Raw genomic sequence first — 19,002 nt, 5'->3', positions numbered from 1 at the left:
AAATATTGATGTTTTCTTGTTTCGTTTTGATTTAACCACAGGAGTCTGAAATTCTATCAATAAGACCATAGAAGTCTATATTTACAAAAAAATACACCCTATATATATAAAATAAACACCAGGAATGAAACGTCAAAAACCCAGGGTCCCCTGAAAATACGCACGAAACACAGGGTGATCGCAATTTAGCGAGCGTAGTGAAGAAATAACACTAAAATACACCTACCGCACTCGACAGTATTCAAATCTGATACACTTTAAAAGAGTTATCAGACATTTTCTGAAGTTTTCTGAGATTTTCAGCTGTCGCCGAAGCCATTCGCTGACGTCACAACAACAACAACAGTTACAGCGCCGAGATAAAGATAAAATTCTTATTTTATCCTTTAAAATTTGTACATCGACATAGGCGTAGGAGCAGGGGGGGCCAGCGGGGGCCAGGCCCCCCCAAAGCTAGGAGAGGGGGGGGGCCAAAGTATAGTTTGGCCCCCCGAATATTTTGGAAAAGAGATATAAATTGCAGTCTAATATAACATTTACTGAGCATCATATAATTCTTTTCAACCTGATTTCTGATTTGCATTTGGCCTTCCCTTGTATTCTGACTAAAAATGTCTCTTTCCGTAGTGTGAGTACTGAAATCTGTACATGCCACGCCAAGAATTGTTTACATTTTATAAAAATAATATATCATTGAGCGCAATCACTACAGTTCCGGTTTGAGCGTCTGCAAAATCAGTGTAGGCCTTACTATTAAGCCTGTTTACGCATGTAAACGTTATGTATTTTTTTGTTTTTCATTGTCCATTCAAGGGAAATGATATTTCCACAACTTTATACCACAATTAGACAAATACTAATTGATTGTATGTCCAGGGCTTCAACAGAAGAATGTAAAAAAATGGCACACTTAATTAGAACAATACATAATATGACTGATTAAGACAGTTCAGTGCCTAGTCGTATGTGTATCATCAGAATAACTCAATGATTGCTAAAACATAAAGGTTTGAGGGGCCTATGGCCCAAGTATTATGAATTAATCCCTGTACAAGGCTTTGAGTCTTTGTCACGAATAATGCACCGAGGATACCTTGCCGCTAACCCCCACCCCCCCCCCCAAACCGCCCCCGAAAATGTTTGGCCCCCCCCCCCCCCCCCCCCCCCCCCCCCCCCCCCCAAAGTTAAAATCGCTCCTACGCCCATGATCGAGTAAATAAGTATTAGAATATTTATATGTTTACATCAGTCTACAATATCCCCTATATTCCTTTTGCAATAAAAAGATAATTTACAAAATTTGATTGGGAAAACCCGTAAAGGGAGGTTACTCTTGGGATAATCCATTTTTCGATGCAGCGGAATATCTAAATTTCAGTAGTAAAATTTGATACTTTGTGAACAATGACTTTTTTATATGAATAGAGTAATATGAAAATGTCTGTTATGTAATTTGAAGGTATGACAGTACGGGAATTGCTACTTTCTTATTTTCATCCCGGCGCTGTAATTGTTGTTATTGTTGTGACGTCAGCGAATGGCTTCGGCGACAGCTGAAAATCTCGGAAAACCTCAGAAAATGTCTGATTACTCTCGTAATGTGGTAGGTGTATTTTAGTGTTATTTCTTCACCACGCTCGCTAAATTGCGATCACCCTGTGTTCCGTGCGTATTTTCAGGGGACCCTGGGTTTTTGACGTTTCATTCCTGGTGTTTATTTTATATATATATAGGGGGTATTTTTTGTAAATATAGACTTCTATGGTCTTATTGATGGAATTTCAGACTCCTGTGATTTAACAGAGCTAAAACGATTATGAAAAAAAAGTAGAATACACAACCCGCTTCACAATTATAAGCGTACCTTCTTTCAACAGATCTGATCTGATTGTGATTTGTATAAGAATGTTACATTGTATATCAGTAGGCCTATGGGATTGGTGAAAGAATGCCCTTATTTTGGGAACCTTCAGGTCCGCTACAAACACAATTTAAGTTGACATGAAAGTCAAGCCATGTCCTTGCCTTTAACTAATTATATAAATCGATTTATCTGTTTTACTTCTTTTTCACGCATGAAAAGATACCCTTGAAGTATTCGTTGATATATTTGGAATTGTAACACTTCCGGTTGCATCACTCGGAATACTTCTGTTGAGAATGTCCTTCTGTTCTTCGCGTTCGTGTTCAACCTTCACAACTAAGGTTCCTATTATATCAAACATTTCTCTGCAATGGAATGTAGCTGATATATCCAAGTTTTTGCTCTTGACTGGCATAAGATTCACTATACCCGTCCATTCACATTGTGCAGGCACATTGCTGAAAATAAAAGAATTGTCGTCTGCAGAGAAGGAACGGTTGATATTGCTCCATTGATTGTCCTTCTAACATGATAATTGCAAATATTTGTAAATAGTACGTATATAACGACTCTATTTCACTACAGTGGCGTTTGAATTTTATAAAAACCCGCCACACCTATCAAAATGCAAAATCGAAACTATAAATTGAATTTGAAGACATTGTTTTCTATATTGATTTCTTTTAAAGAACTAAGTTAAAAATATATGATATCATTTCCACAGAAAAAGACTCACTCAATCTTTTTGATAAACATCATGGACTCAAGCCCAACACCTTCCACACTAACAGTACAGTTTTTCAGGGTTCGATGCAACGGGTTCTTGAAAAATAACTTCAGAGGGAAATTCGTTCCCTTGTAAACCGTCTCTTGTACCTAGATTATATGAATAAAGGCAAACAATGTAAAATGTTACTAGTTTCTCAAGCACCAATGTGTTACTAGAGGTGGTGATAAAAACAAACAATATCAAAAGTGATACTTCTAGAACATGTGATACCCAGGTTTTCTGTTCAAGTTGATTCAACAGTATGTAACGATGGACACTTAACACAGACTATCGTTCAAAAACTAACTTGTCCTCCTAAAGAAACCGACAGCCTTCCAAAATGAATGAGATACTAGTATTTTCAATATCTTCCATATTATTTTCTGTAAAATCATGAGAACTTTCACGCCTACAACTGATCGAACTCGTGGCCTCTAGAGGAATATAGCCAGTACTTCGGTCAAAAATATGCTTCCGCAGTGTAGTGCATGTACTTACACCCTAATGTTTCAGTTTTTACACATTTTTATGTTGAACGTGTGCTTTAATCTCATCGTTGAGAAGGCTTTCGTGTGTCTATAAGTTATAACACAACGATGGCAAGCACTGTTATGATTGTATCGAAATCAAAACTTAAAGTAGGTGTTTAATGTGCAGACAATAGTCAATGGGTATATAGCTGACCACCACTGACTGGCATTTCACTCCCCGATTTGCTTATTTGCTTTATATTTTACCGTCAATTAGAAATAGTACTTTCGTGAAAAAATAAGTTTATTAAGAAATAAAGTTCTCTCAAGATAAGTAAATCAGATCTGAAGTATTTGTAGTTTATAAATGGTAGACAAAGGGATCGTTAGCTCAGATTACATGCCTCGTGCTCCATGTACGACTCAGTTGCAGCAGTCTTATAAAATGATTCAAACACTTTGGTAAAAACAAACAAATTATAACATACTGTCATTTCTAAATGAGGTTTTTGTAGAAGGAAATCATCTACACAGGCTTCTATCTGATCTGTCTCCTGGACCCTTAAATAACCTACTTGTCTCATACAGGTATGTTCCGCAAGTTTCCCTATATAGTCTTCCTCATATACACCTAATTGTAACTGTTCATCTGAAAATAGTAGTAAACTGTAGTATTTGGTTATCCTTGCGCTTTATCCTTCAACTTTTCAAGGGAAGTAACAAGCTAATGTTCGTCATTGCAGAGTCAGTCGTGTCGGATTCTCCGCCTACCTTTGACTAACAAAAATGTGTCGGCTTCTTTTGAAATACGATAAAGGGGCGGTTATTGGTACGCATGCGCATTCAGTCGATGCTCTTCAGTGTAGAGCTGTTCTTCGAAAATTATTGCTACAGTCACATTGGTCTTAACGAATAAGAAACCACATTTTTTGAAAAATAACTCTCTCTGATTGGTCAAAAAGTAGGTTGCACAGTATGTGAAAAGAAACCGATAGGGAGGGAAACGGAGCGTAGCGGAGTGACCGACCGAGGTTTCTTTTTCTCGAAGAATTCTCTTCATGGACTCTATCTGTCATAGTGAAAAATCTACGTTTGACCAATCAGAATTGCAGAGTTAGTCGTGTCGATGCTCTTCAGCGTGTAGAGCTGTTCTTCGAAAATTATTGCTTCAGTCACATTGGTCTTCAGGAATAAGATGCAACATTTTTTTTAAAAAATAACTCGCGCTGGTTTGTCAAAAAAGTAGGTTGCACACTATATTTCAAAAGCGTGCAACAGCTTATTTCCAGTATTGCTTCTATGTAAACGTAAAACAAAACAGGGAAAATTACATATTTTTAAATTATCCGGTGAAATTATAAGAAGCACAAGTTAGAAGTAAACGATTTCAAAGAAGAGAACTATACATTACAGAATACCAGTGTGATGTATTTATGTTAAAAGCGTGTATATCACTGCCAATATGGCAAAGAATCATCACTTTAGTCATTATAGAGTCTGTGTCTATGTCCAGTATTACATTGATGCAAACGGTCATGTGTCCGAACATAGATATTTTCAATTAAGATAATCTTTACTTGTGTGTCGATTATGTATATTAAACTTACTCTCCCCTGGTGGAACTTTGATAGTGCACTGTTTTTGTTTTACGATTTTGTGTCTTTTTCCGTTGTAATGAACACTTTCACAGAGTAACATAACCTGGACCGTCCTTTCCTCCATTGCATAACTTGTAATGTTCGCTTTTATATTGAAGTCATCGCCGATATACTCGTAGTCCTTATCAGCCAGGCGAAACTGGATATCCTGAATAGCAGATTCTATAATATTTGTAATATCTATGACTAGCCAAACTTCCTATTTCTATAAATCATATAATGTGATTTTGTTCGAGTTTTCGTTATAAAGTTATATCAATCATTCCATTATTGAATGGAATAGATCATTGTACAACATGGTGTTTGAACCCAAAGACCATTATGATGTTCATTAAAATCTTGCCTTGTCATGTATCATACTTACGTACATGTACTTTATAGCAATTTTGAAAACAAATTTTAGGTACATTCAGTTTGGATAAATTTATTTTACGTGCAGTTGAATGAACATGGTGATTTACGTTATATACATCTTGAACTAACCAAGATCTAAGTAATTATATAAGAAATATTTCATACTTTAGCTTTACATCTGTGCATGGGTCTTGCTTTCCTGGCAGGTCTCTGTACCACTTCTTTCTCCATCTTTGTACCTAGAATTTGTTAGTTATTTTAATGGCATATAGTGGTACTTTAATAAGCGCATACCTAGAGATATTCTTTTAGATTCATTCTCACTTCAAGTGTTGGATAGTTCCTGATTTCTTCTCATGCACCCCTTCATAGACCTTCACAACCTTGATATGTAGTGTATACTTGGACCTCTCTCTAGCTTGTTTAAATGGTTCGATGTATGGGCCGCCAAAACAAAAACATAGAAAAACCCATTAAACGAACAATCAGATCTTCACCATAATCAGCCGGCAGCATTTTTGTATGAACCTTTCTCAAAAGTACAAAATTGTTTAAAATGATTCCACTTGGTCCCTTACTGGGAACGTCAGAGATAAAAATGAAATAACTTTAAACGACTTCTCGACATTGCTAGAAGAAGCCATTGCTAGAAGAAGCAGTCAGATCAGTGTTCGCTTGTTCGTGTGCAAAAAGCAGATCGAGAACTAATTATTTGTATTATCGACTTTCATTGGCTGATTAACTACACCCAGGAGTCTGTTGTGTTTGGTACGCCATTGTTTCAAAGTATTAGATATATAATATCTATAGATATATAACAAAACTTGTACGAGTGTTTTCACCTTTCTTGTATTTGTAGTCACTGGTGACATCCTGTCTGATTCTACTCATCTCTGCCAGATTGTATTTATACGAAAGAATTGCTGGTCGACCGTCAGGAGTTTTAGAACTGATAGACTGCCCTATTCTGAAACAAAAAAAAATCACTTCGTCAAATAATTAGTTCTGAATATTTCTTTTTTAAATATCCAGTCAAACACAAACAACTGAAAAATCTATGTATTTACTATACAAAAAGGACAGACTTTTCAATACGACAACAGAAATTCTAACCGACATTATATTATCACATTATTCAGAAATCAAACTCAGTTCTTAACAACCATTGCCGTATAAGATGCTGCAGAGTACAAAACTTCACAGTTTCATTTAAATATAAAGTTGATACTTTGGTTTTAGTGAAGAAGCCTGGTTAAATATCAGTTTCTGACTAGATAGATCTCAGCTCAATCCTAACGGATCGATAGTAAGGCTTCATTCTAAAACTTACCTTTGATCCTATTTTCATAGCCTTGTAGACTGAGCTTTATATATTTTTAGCTCGACTATTCGAAGAATAAGTAGAGCTATCCTACTCACCACGGCGTCGGCGTCGGCGTCGGCGTCGGTGTCGGCGTCGGCGTCGGCGTCACACCCTGGTTAAGTTTTTCGTACCAGTCCACATTTTGACAAAGTCTTTTGAGATAAAGCTTTGAAACTTTCAACACTTGTTTACCATCACCATGTCCAGTTATAGGCAAGAGTACATAACTCTGTCAAGCATTTTGACTGAATTATGGCCCCTTTTGACTTAGAAATCTTGGTTAAGTTTTTCGTACCAGTTCATATTTTGACAAAGTCTTTTGAGATAAAGCTTTGAAACTTTCAACACTTGTTTACCATCACCATGTCCAGTTATAGGCAAGAGTACATAACTCTGTCAAGCATTTTGACTGAATTATGGCCCCTTTTGACTTAGAAATCTTGGTTAAGTTTTTCGTACCAGTTCATATTTTGACAAAGTCTTTTGAGATAAAGCTTTGAAACATTCAACACTTGTTTACCATCACCATGTCCAGTTGTAGGCAAGAGTACATAACTCCATCAAGCATTTTGACTGAATTATGGCCCCTTTTTGACTTAGAAATCTTGGTTAAGTTTTTCGTACCAGTCCACATTTTGACAAAGTCTTTTGAGATAAAGCTTTTAAACTTTCAACACTTGTTTACCATCACAATATCCAGTTGTAGGCAAGAGTACATAACTCCATCAAGCATTTTGACTGAATTATGGCCCCTTTTGACTTAGAAATCTTGGTTAAGTTTTTCGTACCAGTTTATATTTTGTGTAAAGTGTTTGACATATGGCTTTGAAACTTTTATATCTTGTTCAGTATAATAGTCTCTATCAATAAGCAAGAGTACGTAACTCTCTCCTCTTTTTTGGCTGAATTATGGCCCTTTTTGAACTTGGAAACTGGTTCTGTTTTGTATATGTCCATGTTTTGTCAAGACTATTTTACATATGTCTTTTAAACTTTAAACACTTGTTTATCATTATGATTTCCATCTGTAGGCAAGAGTACATAACTTTGACAACTATTTTGACTGAATTATGGCCCTTTTTGGACTTTCAAATTTGTTCAGTTTTTCTTACAAGTCAGCGTTTTGTCAAAACTATTTGAACTGTGGCTTTGAAACTTTTAACACTAGTTTATCAACATGATTTCCATCTGTAGGCAAGAGTACATAACTCTGTCAACTATTTTGACTGAATTATGGCCCCTTTTGGACTTGGAAATTAGTTAAATTTTTCATATAAGTCCATGTTTTGCCTAACATATAACTTAACATATTTGCCATCATGGTCACACATTGCCATTTAGTGCAAGACTAATCGAAATCCACAAATACAGGAACATTTTTTGTTTAATCCATTTTTTTGTTTAGTCTGAAAATCTATGGAAATATTTTGACCCCATTCTTCAATCAATTCTTCGAATAGTCTAGCGCGCTGTCATCCGACAGCTCTTGTTACCTTGATTCCTCCGCACTGAACACCGTCTAGTTATCCATGTCGACCTTGCCTTGATTCCTCCACATTGAACACCGTCCAGTTACCCATGTCGACCTTAATTTGATTCCTCTACACTGAACACCGTCCAGTTACCCATGCCGACCTTACCTTGACGCCTCCACATTGAACACCGGCCAGTTACCTATGTCGACCTTAACTTGACTCCTCCACATTGAACACCGTCTAGTTACACATGTCGACCTTACCTTCATTCCTCCGCATTGAACACTGTCCAGTTACCCATGTCGACTTTACCTTGATTCCTCAACATTGAACACCGTCCAGTTACCCATGTCGACATTACCTTCATTCCTCCACACTGGACACCGTCCAGTTACCCATGCCGACCTTACCTTGACTCCTCCACATTGAAAACCGTCTAGTTACCCATGTCGACCTTACCTTGATTCCTCCGCACTGAACACCGTCCAGTTACCCATGTCGATCATACCTTGATTCCTCTACATTGAACACCGTCCAGTTACCCATGTCGACCATATCTTGAATCCTCAACATGCCCATGTCGACCTAACCATGATTCCTCTACATCGGACAACGCATTTACCGCATGAGTCCAGTTACTCTTGTCGACCTTACCTTGATTCCTCCACATCGAACAACGCATTGAACACCGTCCAGTTTACTCATGTCAACCTTACCATGATTCTTCCATATCGAATAATGCATTGAACACCGTCCAGTTACCGACGTCTATCTTACCTTAATTCCTCTGCACTGAACACCACCCAATTACCCATGACGACCTAACCTTGATTCCTCCACATCGAACAATGCATTGAACACCTCCTGTTACCCATGTCGACCTTACCTTAATTTTTCCACATCGAACAATGCATTGAACACCGTCCAGTTACCCAAGTCGCTCTTACCTTGTTTCCTCAACATTGAACACCGTCCAGTTGCCCATGTCGACCTTTAACCAATGTAAAACGTCGGCGTTCACTTCAGCAAATATGTAACTGACGTCATATCTGATGTCCGTCAGTCCGTTTTTGACAGCATGAAGTGGAGCTGGTCCACAGCTGTGAAGACCTGTAATGTTTTATATATGAAGGAGTATTGTATTGAGCAACTATATGATACTTCATGTATTTTTTACAGTACATTTTGTCTCCTTACAGCTGCAGGTAAATATACATATACCGTAAATGAACTTCCCATTGTACATACAAGTTTGAGCTTACGTCGAATTATTCTAGTACTTTTATATGTGATTACGTCTTATCCAATATGGTTATCAAATTGAGATAGGAGGCCAGTCTCAAAGCTCCAGCATCTGTTTGACTGTATCTGAACATTAATTAGACACTGTATAATGGCAATGTTGCACAGTATTTTAACCTTGGATCCAGGTTATTATCGCCCGTAGTGAAGTAACTGCAGTAAGAATTTAAATGAAGCACAAGTAAAATATATAACATGCACACAAAAATACTTGGTCACAAATATTTATGAATATAGTTCATGCACAGACATGATACGGAATCGGATTCCCACCTAGTGCAATACGGATTTCGATTTCTGTCATTTCGTAACATGTTTCTCACAGAATATTTACTGGTATATAAAAAGATAACGGTACTTTACATTTTATATTGATCAGGGTGATCATATAAATATAGGTATACTTGCCATTTGTGCTAGATATTTGAGGTGTGGCATCCAGGGCCTGCCAGTCAGGCTCATTGCAAGGTTTGGCAACATCCGTACGCCTCATCCACACGTCATTCCATACATGGAAATTCCTGCATTAGGAAAACATTTTTGTGATTGTATCTGAATCATTATTAAATCACTGTTGTCAGGTAGTAAGCTCCCATCTTCTATAACCGTTTTTGTTCACGTTCATGCAGTGGCATGTGAATAATATTTGCGATACCTAACTATTTTCTGGAAAAAAAAATAGAAACATTTTCTTATCATCTGAGCCTGGAGCCTGAATAATTTGAAGTTGCCGTGATACCGATTGCATTTTAGAAATAGTGAGATACTGATGATTGTCCAGATAAGATAGAAGTTACTTTACTTTTTAATTTTTGGAAAAAAAACAACAACACAAAATCGACTTAATTCTAATAAAATCTTATTTTTATAAAATCATTCCTCTTATTTAACAACAAATATAACAAAAACGTAAAAATTGACATTAGCATCTTGAATTACATAATGTCTTAAATTTCATTTGTTATATCACTGCTCAAATCTACTCACATCTTTATTGTCCTGATACACTTAGCGTTTTTATTGTGTTTAGTTTTGCCAGAGTACGTGCCAATAGAACCTGCTAGGAGGCTAGACACGTATGATTATTTTGTTGTACAATAAATAAATATACCAGACAAGGTCATCACTCTCATCATCGTCATCTTCAACTTCTTCTATAGTTCCATCTTCCTTGATTTCATAGTAGAAATCTATAGCTAACCGACCGTCTGTCCCGCGCCCGGAGTTGTAATTGGTCACACATCTACATGGTATTCCAACTGCCCTACAAACTGAGTAAGCTTGTTCAATATCACGTGCACAGTACATATACTTTCCATCATGACAATCCCCTATTCTACATTATCACAGATCTTTAGGGACTATTTTTTGTGGCTACATTCAAAATTTAATAATAAGTCAGTTTTACTAAAATCAATAAAATGTCTAATTCATTGAAATCTTATTTCAGTTTTAAGGACCTACTATATCTGAGATAATCACACACCGAAGTAAAGTTTTTTAAAAGTCATTTACAGAAATATTTATTTTATACAATCGAAATGTGTAACATAGGTTTCGCTAATCTATCCGCCATTTAGACAACCAAAATTGTTAGGCAGCCATATGCGTGAAACTAAACCAACCGAACACTCATATCTTAAATATGGAAGTACTTTAGAAACCGGCAATGCCTAACATTCTATTTAAGTTAGAAGCCACCTATACTCATAACCATTAGTGAATACGACCTTGGATACATACTGAAAAGAAAGGTCTAAAAGCATGATGTAATTATAAGAGATAATTTGTGCAGAACTTTTCAAAAAATGTTAACATAATACATACTGGTAGCAACAAGTCCAGCGTAGACGAAGCACTGCCCATATCTGACTGGTTCTGGGTTCTCTCCCTTACATGCAAGGACATTTTCTAGATATTGTTTCAGTATGGCGACACTTCCGCTCCAGGTAGTCGGAGGACGTCCGTCCGTAAAGTCGTTCGTTGACCATCTTCCTTTTAGAACACCGCCATTATTGTCTTCAGCATTTATCTAACAGTATTTTAAAACAATATAAATATGTATATATGTGTTATTTACAGAAAACACCACCCTTGAGTATCGATAATCCATCTAATTGAACTGACTGAGATGAGTAGATGTCTCCCCTCACTGACATAGGGGCAATTATTGCATTAAATCCAATAATCTATACTAAAGAAAATGGTTTTTGACGAGTTTTAAATTCATATTACCTGTGAACGATGACAGTTTCCAGTATTTTGACCACAAAAAGGACTGATGATAGAAAATAAAGCCCATTTCCGTCGAAATAAGAGACTAGAGTTACAACAGAATAACCCTAAGCTCACCTTAGAATTCAATATTTGCGAACTAATTGTTTTTCACAAAAGACAATAAAGAGCGATATGTCGCTTCAACTACATATTGAGTATTTAAAACTGATACTTACAATTGCAGATATATTTCTTGTAACGGCAACTGGGTCACCCATAGATTGGTTTGTGCGGAAATTGAAGCCACGTTTGATGATGTATAAACACGCTTCTAAAATACCACTCTCAAACTGAAGGAAGAAATAAAAAATGTTTTAAATTTAATACACAACAACAAAGTGACCACGCTAGAGTCCCTATTCACAGTTCTATTCATTATTTAAAAATGCGTGTTTGTTGCAAGAATGATCACTTGGCATGTCCCCAAACCAGGTGGTTCGTTCAACTTAATCTATGACCATATAGTAGATAAGTAAAATGGTATGTTATAAAATTGACTCTGGCGAACAGTTTTGGAACTCCAGCATTTGATTGCCGTTGCTTTTGGGCACAATTTTTGAAATGCTGCATCTCTAAATGTTTTATAACATTGAACCGTGACTTATTCTCTCTGGGTGTCAAAGTTACATTGCCGGACATATATCAATACAACGGAGCTGTCCAGAATAGTTGATTTAAACCTAGAGGTGCAAGATGCAAAAAGACATATACATATTTTACTGGAAATAATTACATTTATCTAGTAGTCATCAAGGTAACTTGCCAGCCAAGGGTCATCCCATATTTATGGATTTATGAACACCCTTTCTTTTGTAAAAGTCACCTTTTAATAGAATGGAACTGTTTGCAGTTATTATACCCGAAATTCATATTTGAAAAGTGTTTTATATATTTCAATATACTACACAGTATTAGTGTAAATATTATCAAAACATGTTTTGACACAGTGTATAAAAACACACGAATAAATGTGTAAGTAAACACAGTATGACTATGTATGTAATACTGCTTAAAGGTGAAGTTGATAAAATGTTTTAGTGAAAAAGGAGCAAAGTGCGTCTTTAACAAATGAGCCGTGCCATGAGAAAACCAACATAGTGGGTGTGCGACCAGCATGGATCCAGACCAGCCTGCGCATCCGCGCAGTCTGGTCAGGATCCATGCTGTTCGCTTTCAAAGCCTATTGCAATTAGAGAAACTGTTAGCGAACAGCATGGAGCCTGACCAGACTGCGCGGATGCGCAGGCTGGTCTGGATCCATGCTGGTCGCAAACCCACTATGTTGATTTTCTCATGGCGCGGCACAAATGTATTTTACCTGACCAAATACCCAAGGTTTGACGTTCATTCGTTTTCTACAACCTGTAAACATGATGCCGGCGGAATTCATAATATATTCATCAAGAAGAGGCTCTGCTGGCAGATACACAGCATCGTCTGCATAAATATGATAAAACAAGTCGTAAAATGCGCCTTTTGACCAAATCATATCAAGTGCTGTCGGTCGAAAGGGAAAAAAATACTTCAGAATTCGTTAAATTTTCTGCATGAGCACTGAAATTTCTGAATTGCACTTCATACTATTTCTTTCTTATACAGGACTGGTTATAACCATTTGGACAGGGAGTCGTATGGTGTTCTACACAGAGCATGTTAAAGAACCAGCCTGTGTATTAAAAACTGCTTGCCGGACGTGCCTGTACCTAAATTCCTCTCTCAGTTCTGTGGGCTTTCTCTCGTTCTGTCCCTCTGGTAAGATCGCATTGTATCTGTACTGGTATATATGATTTCCCGTTAGGGTCATCGTAATTGGTTCTGCTAAGCAGAAAGGAGGGAAGTACACAGAACAGAACAGAACAGATGAACCTAACATAACATCGTAGGGATGAATTTTGCGCCGAATGAATTTTGTATCGTTTGTATGTAAAACACCTTTGAACGTTTTTATAATGTGAAGAGAGCTACATATATGGGATTATGAATAAATAACTAAAGGTGTAAGGATGTATACTTTTGCACCAAGGATTGAAGAGTACGTAGATTCTGTCCGGATGTTCGTATGTTACCGTAGCAGTTTCCGTCTCCGTCCGTAAGATACTCTGTAAGGAAAACTTCCAGTCAGACACGATACAGTCTGCAGGGGTGAAGATCCACAGGTTCGCTTCAATGCAGTCCTGCAACAAATACATGATTACATTTTTCACTGAAAAGTTTATTCATTTGATGTTAACTTTGTATGTAGAACATCCTCATCAAATATACAATTCATGGTATTAGTGACTGTTGAACTGATTAAATAGCGTGAAATATTTGCACCGAGTGAACACCAGATACTCTGGTTTGGAATTTTGGAATACTTTAACCACAAATATACGGAATTGAAATGAGCTAAATAAATTTAAGTTTCAAAAGTATTTTAACTCTAAAATGTGATTTTATGCCTACCGATGTAATAGTTGTATTTTGCAATTAACCAAAGAAAAAAAAATATATGGTCAAAGATTTCTTTTGAGAGTGATGTATCCACGAGTGGCTGATAATTAGATATTACATGTAAATAAACATATTTACATTTTTAACTTAATTTATTCCATTTTATAGTTTCTTACGAATACTTTTTTGGATATTTTCTTTGTTTCAATAATTCGCTAAAACAGATTTGATATATACCCGTCATGCATATACGTACACATTTTTGAGGTGATTCATTTTCTGTATAGAGTAATAAGGTATTGATTATAGATTCGATGTACAAACCCTTATAAATGTAATAAACATACCCTGTTTTTAGTTCCAATGACCGGAAGGAAGTCAGATTTCCATCCACTGGAACCTTGGGAAGTGTATGACGACATACATATCATTGTGTCATTTCCGGGCAAGGGTTTGTCTCCTAGAGGCAGTGAAATATATTAGTAAACATTTAATAGCGTTGTTGAAAATAAGATACCATAGGAAAATAATACGAAGTACATGAATCATTGACCATTTTAAAATTAGTAGAAGGAGTGGGGATTCGTACTCAAGACCCCTGGTTTCGTAGTCATACATACTTACCATTGGCTCACGGCATAGATTATGTATTTACGGTATTTACGAACTGGCTTAGGACCACTATAGAACTTGATTTATATCGCGCATGCACATAAATATGCTAGTAATATGGAGCAAATATCCTCAAATTTGGGGGCGACACATTTTCCAGGATCTTACGTGTTGTAGCTGTGCAGGGCTAATCAATCATTTTACATTCAATATGTACATTAATTATAGGAAAAAATCCAGAAAAAAATGTTAAAATTACCTGTTTCAAAGTAAAATTTTAGTTCATCGTTCAGAGAGTTATATGGACGGTTGAAGGTCAATGTTATTTTGAACGGCTGACCTCTCCGAACTACAAGGGTTCCTGACTTTGGTAATGTAAATTTCTTTGTATGGTGATGATGCGCGTTTTCCCAAGCCCATGTGTGCAACTTCCGGATATACAGAGGAACTGAAATTATAACGCGCTAATTTTCAAAAAGGAAAATATTTCACAACACAATGTCTCTGTACTAAGTGAGTTTACATTGGCCTATATTGTACAATACAGGCCTAGCTCTGAGCATTGTTCGTTGAGCAAGGTGTTTAACAGTCAGAAACATTCGCTTTCGTGCTGTAATTTTCATTTGAATGTACCCTCCTTAAACATGCAGATACACGATCATTAGTTTTCGAAATAAGCTCGTGAGTTTGATTTCCGAGTGAGGCATATGTGACGGTCATAAATTAAAGACAATAAGTCTGGAGTAATTTCTGCTACCAATTTGGCGGATCAAATTTTGAAATAGAATAAGATGATACTAAACAATTCATATTACAATACATTGTACCTTCGATTTTAAGTGGTGACTGTATTTTACCAAATTTACAGAATTATCAAATGAAAAATGAAGACGTTTCAGAATGGACCCTTGACAAGTGATACAATGGAATTATTTTTGAAAATTCTAAATTGGCTCGGAAAAGGCGATCCTGAAAGAACCGATACCATACACAGCATGTGTCTTGTTTATGTCAGTATACCAAAATTGATACATTTGCGGAAAAGATGACGACAGTAAAATGGGGAAGTGCTATTGACGAAGTGTATGATCTTGTCAATTTCTGGCTTTGCAGCAAAGAAAACGACAGTAAACGCAGAAGTAGGCTAATATTGACGGAGTTTTTGTCTTGCCACATTTTTTCTGCCTATGTAGCAAAAATGGCGACAGAAAACATAGAAATAATGTCGACAAAAGTTTGATCACATTTTTTTCGGGCTTTACATTAAAGAAGCCACCAGAAAACGCAGTAGTAATGTCGACAAAGTGTTTGATCTTGCCACATTTTTCGGTCTAAGTAGCAAATATGACAACAGAAAAAATACAAATGATATCGACGATTTGATACATACTGCAAATGTGATACTGAGAAAGAGTTTGATCTGAGCAAGGTCTTCAAACTTTGAACCGGAGAGGACAAGAGAAAACATAGACGTAGAGATGGTACAATATTTGAGTTTGGCATGCTTTTGAGAATTGTAGCAAAGACGACAAGTAATGCTGATAAAGTGTTTGATCAAGGTAGGTGTTTCGAGCATCGTAAAAAAGAGGACATAAGAAAACAGAGAAGTGATAATTATGTAGTAAGTATTTAAATTCGGAACGTTTTTTCGAACTTTTCAGCAAAGATGACGAGAGGATGCACAGCAGAGTCACGGATGTTGTGTTTCATTCTCATATTGTTGATCAGAACAATGACAATGAAGTCATGTATGAAGACATCTAAAATATCAGGATTGAAATTGATCACGAGGTAAATAATTTACATAATATTTATTCTGAAATTCGCATTTTACAATTAGAGAAACAGTTGTAATTACTTACTTCAATTTATATAGAATTGTAATTCTAATCGATCAAATTTCCTTGTGTCTCTGGCTGCATGAGCCTAAGTTACCAGGAGATAAAAAACTGATAAGAAATTTGTTGTAGAAAGATTAGCAATTATGAAATTATGTTAAAAAATATTGTATATTTTGAATGTTTCCTTATCATGTTTTACTTCAAATAGGGCCTCTCAGTTCATTGTCATGTACCTAAAGGTAAATGTTACACAAGCCCTTTATTGAGATCTAGGTTTGGTTCAGTTAAGCTGTCAACGATAATAACTCAGGCGGTTTAAAATCATTGATGATTTTGTAAACAGTGCAAAAGTAGCTATATATAGACTGGGATATAAAACGATCCGATTTATGCATACATACCATTTTTATCTCTGATGGCGGTCCCTTGTTGTATGGTCTGTTTTGAAGGCTTGTGTAAGATCACCTCTTCCTCTATACCCAGTGTTGGTGGGGTTAGTACAATTGTCCGAACAACTTTCTTCTTTTTTCCAAATGTTATCTTAGTAAGATATGTTAGAGTATTAATGTTATAGCCAGGTTCAAGCTGCAATACTGACATGCACATTTAACTACAAACATTAGACAAAAACACGTGCGAATGACATGCACACCACGAAGAATGAATCGCAGTGATGAAAGTAGAAACTACGATGCTGAAAGTCGAAATTCGAAATTACGACTGATAAAGACAAGAAATTACAATTGTGAAAACGCGAAATAATATCGTATTTTCATCATCCTGGTTTCTTGATTTCAGCTTTCACCACTGTAGTTCCAAGTTTTCACCATAGTGGTTTCGACTTTCACCATCGCGGTATTTCGGCTTTCGAAGTATGTGTTTCAGAAATTAAAAAAAAGAAAAGAAACATATCGATGGTCCAAACGGGACTACCATTCAGGTCAGTAGAAAAGAGTTTCATTTATACTTTATTTCGCAACTGCGTCGTTCGTTTCATGGTGTTTAAGTATTTATCACCGAAAAGTAGATGGTAAATTTGCCGAGTATAGAAACACAATTTCAGACACGACCCACCGACACGGTAGCCTAGTGGTGGAGTGTTGTCTTCGAGTGCGGATGGTCGTGGATTCACTACCTGTCCGCGTCATACTAAAGACACGAAAAAGGGTGATAGTTGCTTCCTCGTTTGGCGCTGTTAGGGATATCATGTCACATGTCTACGGCGGGATATTGCTCTGAGGCAGCACTATAAAGTTGGACATTGTGCTCGCTGTGTTTATCTGACTGAAATATTGTTGAAAAAAGACATTTAACGCGAACACACACGCACGTACGCACACATGCAAGCACTATGACCTGATTTATTTTTCTATTGAACAAAGAAGACTGAAACTGTGTTATTTTGCAACAGAATCACTGCTAGTACATCACAGTTATAACGTCATACTAGTACGTTATAGCTGCGCGCGGGAGAAGAAAATCACACAAAACGAACTGTTAAGTATGTAAGTAATAATCCATGTTAACGTCTTAGAGTCGAAATAATATATCTCAAATAATGATTTGTTCTTGAATAAAATGATTGTCGTTCAGATGCGTACTACAGTACTACAATACCACTTGGACTACACCCTCGTGATATAATTATTTCACATATGAAATCCAAACAATGATCTTATTCAATGACGTATCCCTGTTTGATATATACTCTTTCCTAAGTATAAAGAAAAAAATGTTCTTACTGGAAACTAGTATGTCCACTATTGAATTGGAACTAAAATTGTTCATTGTGCACTGATGCAAGTAGAGAAAACATACACTTACCCCCATGGTAAGTCATCAGTAATTCTCAAATCCTTACTTTTCAACAAAAAGACAGCCAAATTTTAAATTATGAACTATAAACACGCATGTTTAACTTATACAAAATATATGCTATATCGGTATAAACGAAATAGAAACTTTCACTTACTAATAGGTGATAAATAGACCGATCAAGACATAAAAATGTGTAATGGGTAAGAACAAAAGGCACGTAAACGTATACTCTTCCATTGTTTATTTTTTTATGAAAATAAAAACGGAAAAAAGGGTTGTATACCAATATCATAAAAAGATTTAAAACACGCGTTCAGGTTTATTTGCTCAAACCTTACATTTTAAACTTTATACCAAAATCACGCATTGAGGCTTTAACATCGTAAGTTTATGTTCAACTTAACATGTCTTGGCATTTTGTACAAAAGAAATGATCAGGTTTAAATGAGCTTAATAAATCGTCTTTATAATTAATATACTAATGTTTTTGTCTATCGTGGTGTCGTTTAACCGGACCAATTTCAAGTCTTTTCTGTAGTGTAGGTTTTACTTAAATTTAAATCTTCAGCGAAGATTTAAAGGGTCAATCATCAACTGATACAGAATAATCATAGCCTTTTCTTTTTATTAATGAATTCCGTCTTCTAACCTACTGCAGACAACTTTCCCGGTCATTTTATTTCGCAGTTACATAGGCCATATTTTCCGGCTTAACAATCAGTAGACGTGAATAAAAGTGCTGCTTTGTTCGAATAAAAGAATCCAA

The 19,002-nt window shown here is 36.2% G+C and overlaps 1 protein-coding gene across 1 annotated transcript; it reads right to left on the bottom strand.

Annotated features, from left to right (window-relative positions):
• Positions 1-1,616: 1,616 nt before the first annotated feature.
• On the bottom strand, positions 1,617-18,373 carry LOC123548666 (hemocyte protein-glutamine gamma-glutamyltransferase-like). The gene is made up of 17 exons (XM_045336142.2): positions 18,243-18,373; positions 16,820-16,958; positions 14,837-15,025; positions 14,313-14,425; positions 13,544-13,706; positions 12,851-12,969; positions 11,709-11,822; positions 11,083-11,287; positions 10,367-10,526; positions 9,664-9,776; positions 8,901-9,063; positions 5,958-6,082; positions 5,281-5,354; positions 4,711-4,909; positions 3,592-3,752; positions 2,601-2,740; positions 1,617-2,322 (listed from the first exon to the last, which is right to left on the bottom strand). Exons 1-17 carry the CDS (start codon positions 18,246-18,248, stop codon positions 2,070-2,072), a joined length of 2,436 nt encoding a protein of 811 aa, XP_045192077.2. The 5' UTR covers positions 18,249-18,373; the 3' UTR covers positions 1,617-2,069.
• Positions 18,374-19,002: the final 629 nt, after the last annotated feature.

This window comes from Mercenaria mercenaria, chromosome 6, assembly GCF_021730395.1.
Source record: "Mercenaria mercenaria strain notata chromosome 6, MADL_Memer_1, whole genome shotgun sequence".
Lineage (NCBI taxonomy): Eukaryota > Metazoa > Mollusca > Bivalvia > Venerida > Veneridae > Mercenaria > Mercenaria mercenaria.
The sequence above is the reverse complement of the archived record's forward strand: the minus strand, read 5'-3'. Positions and strand labels throughout refer to the sequence as shown.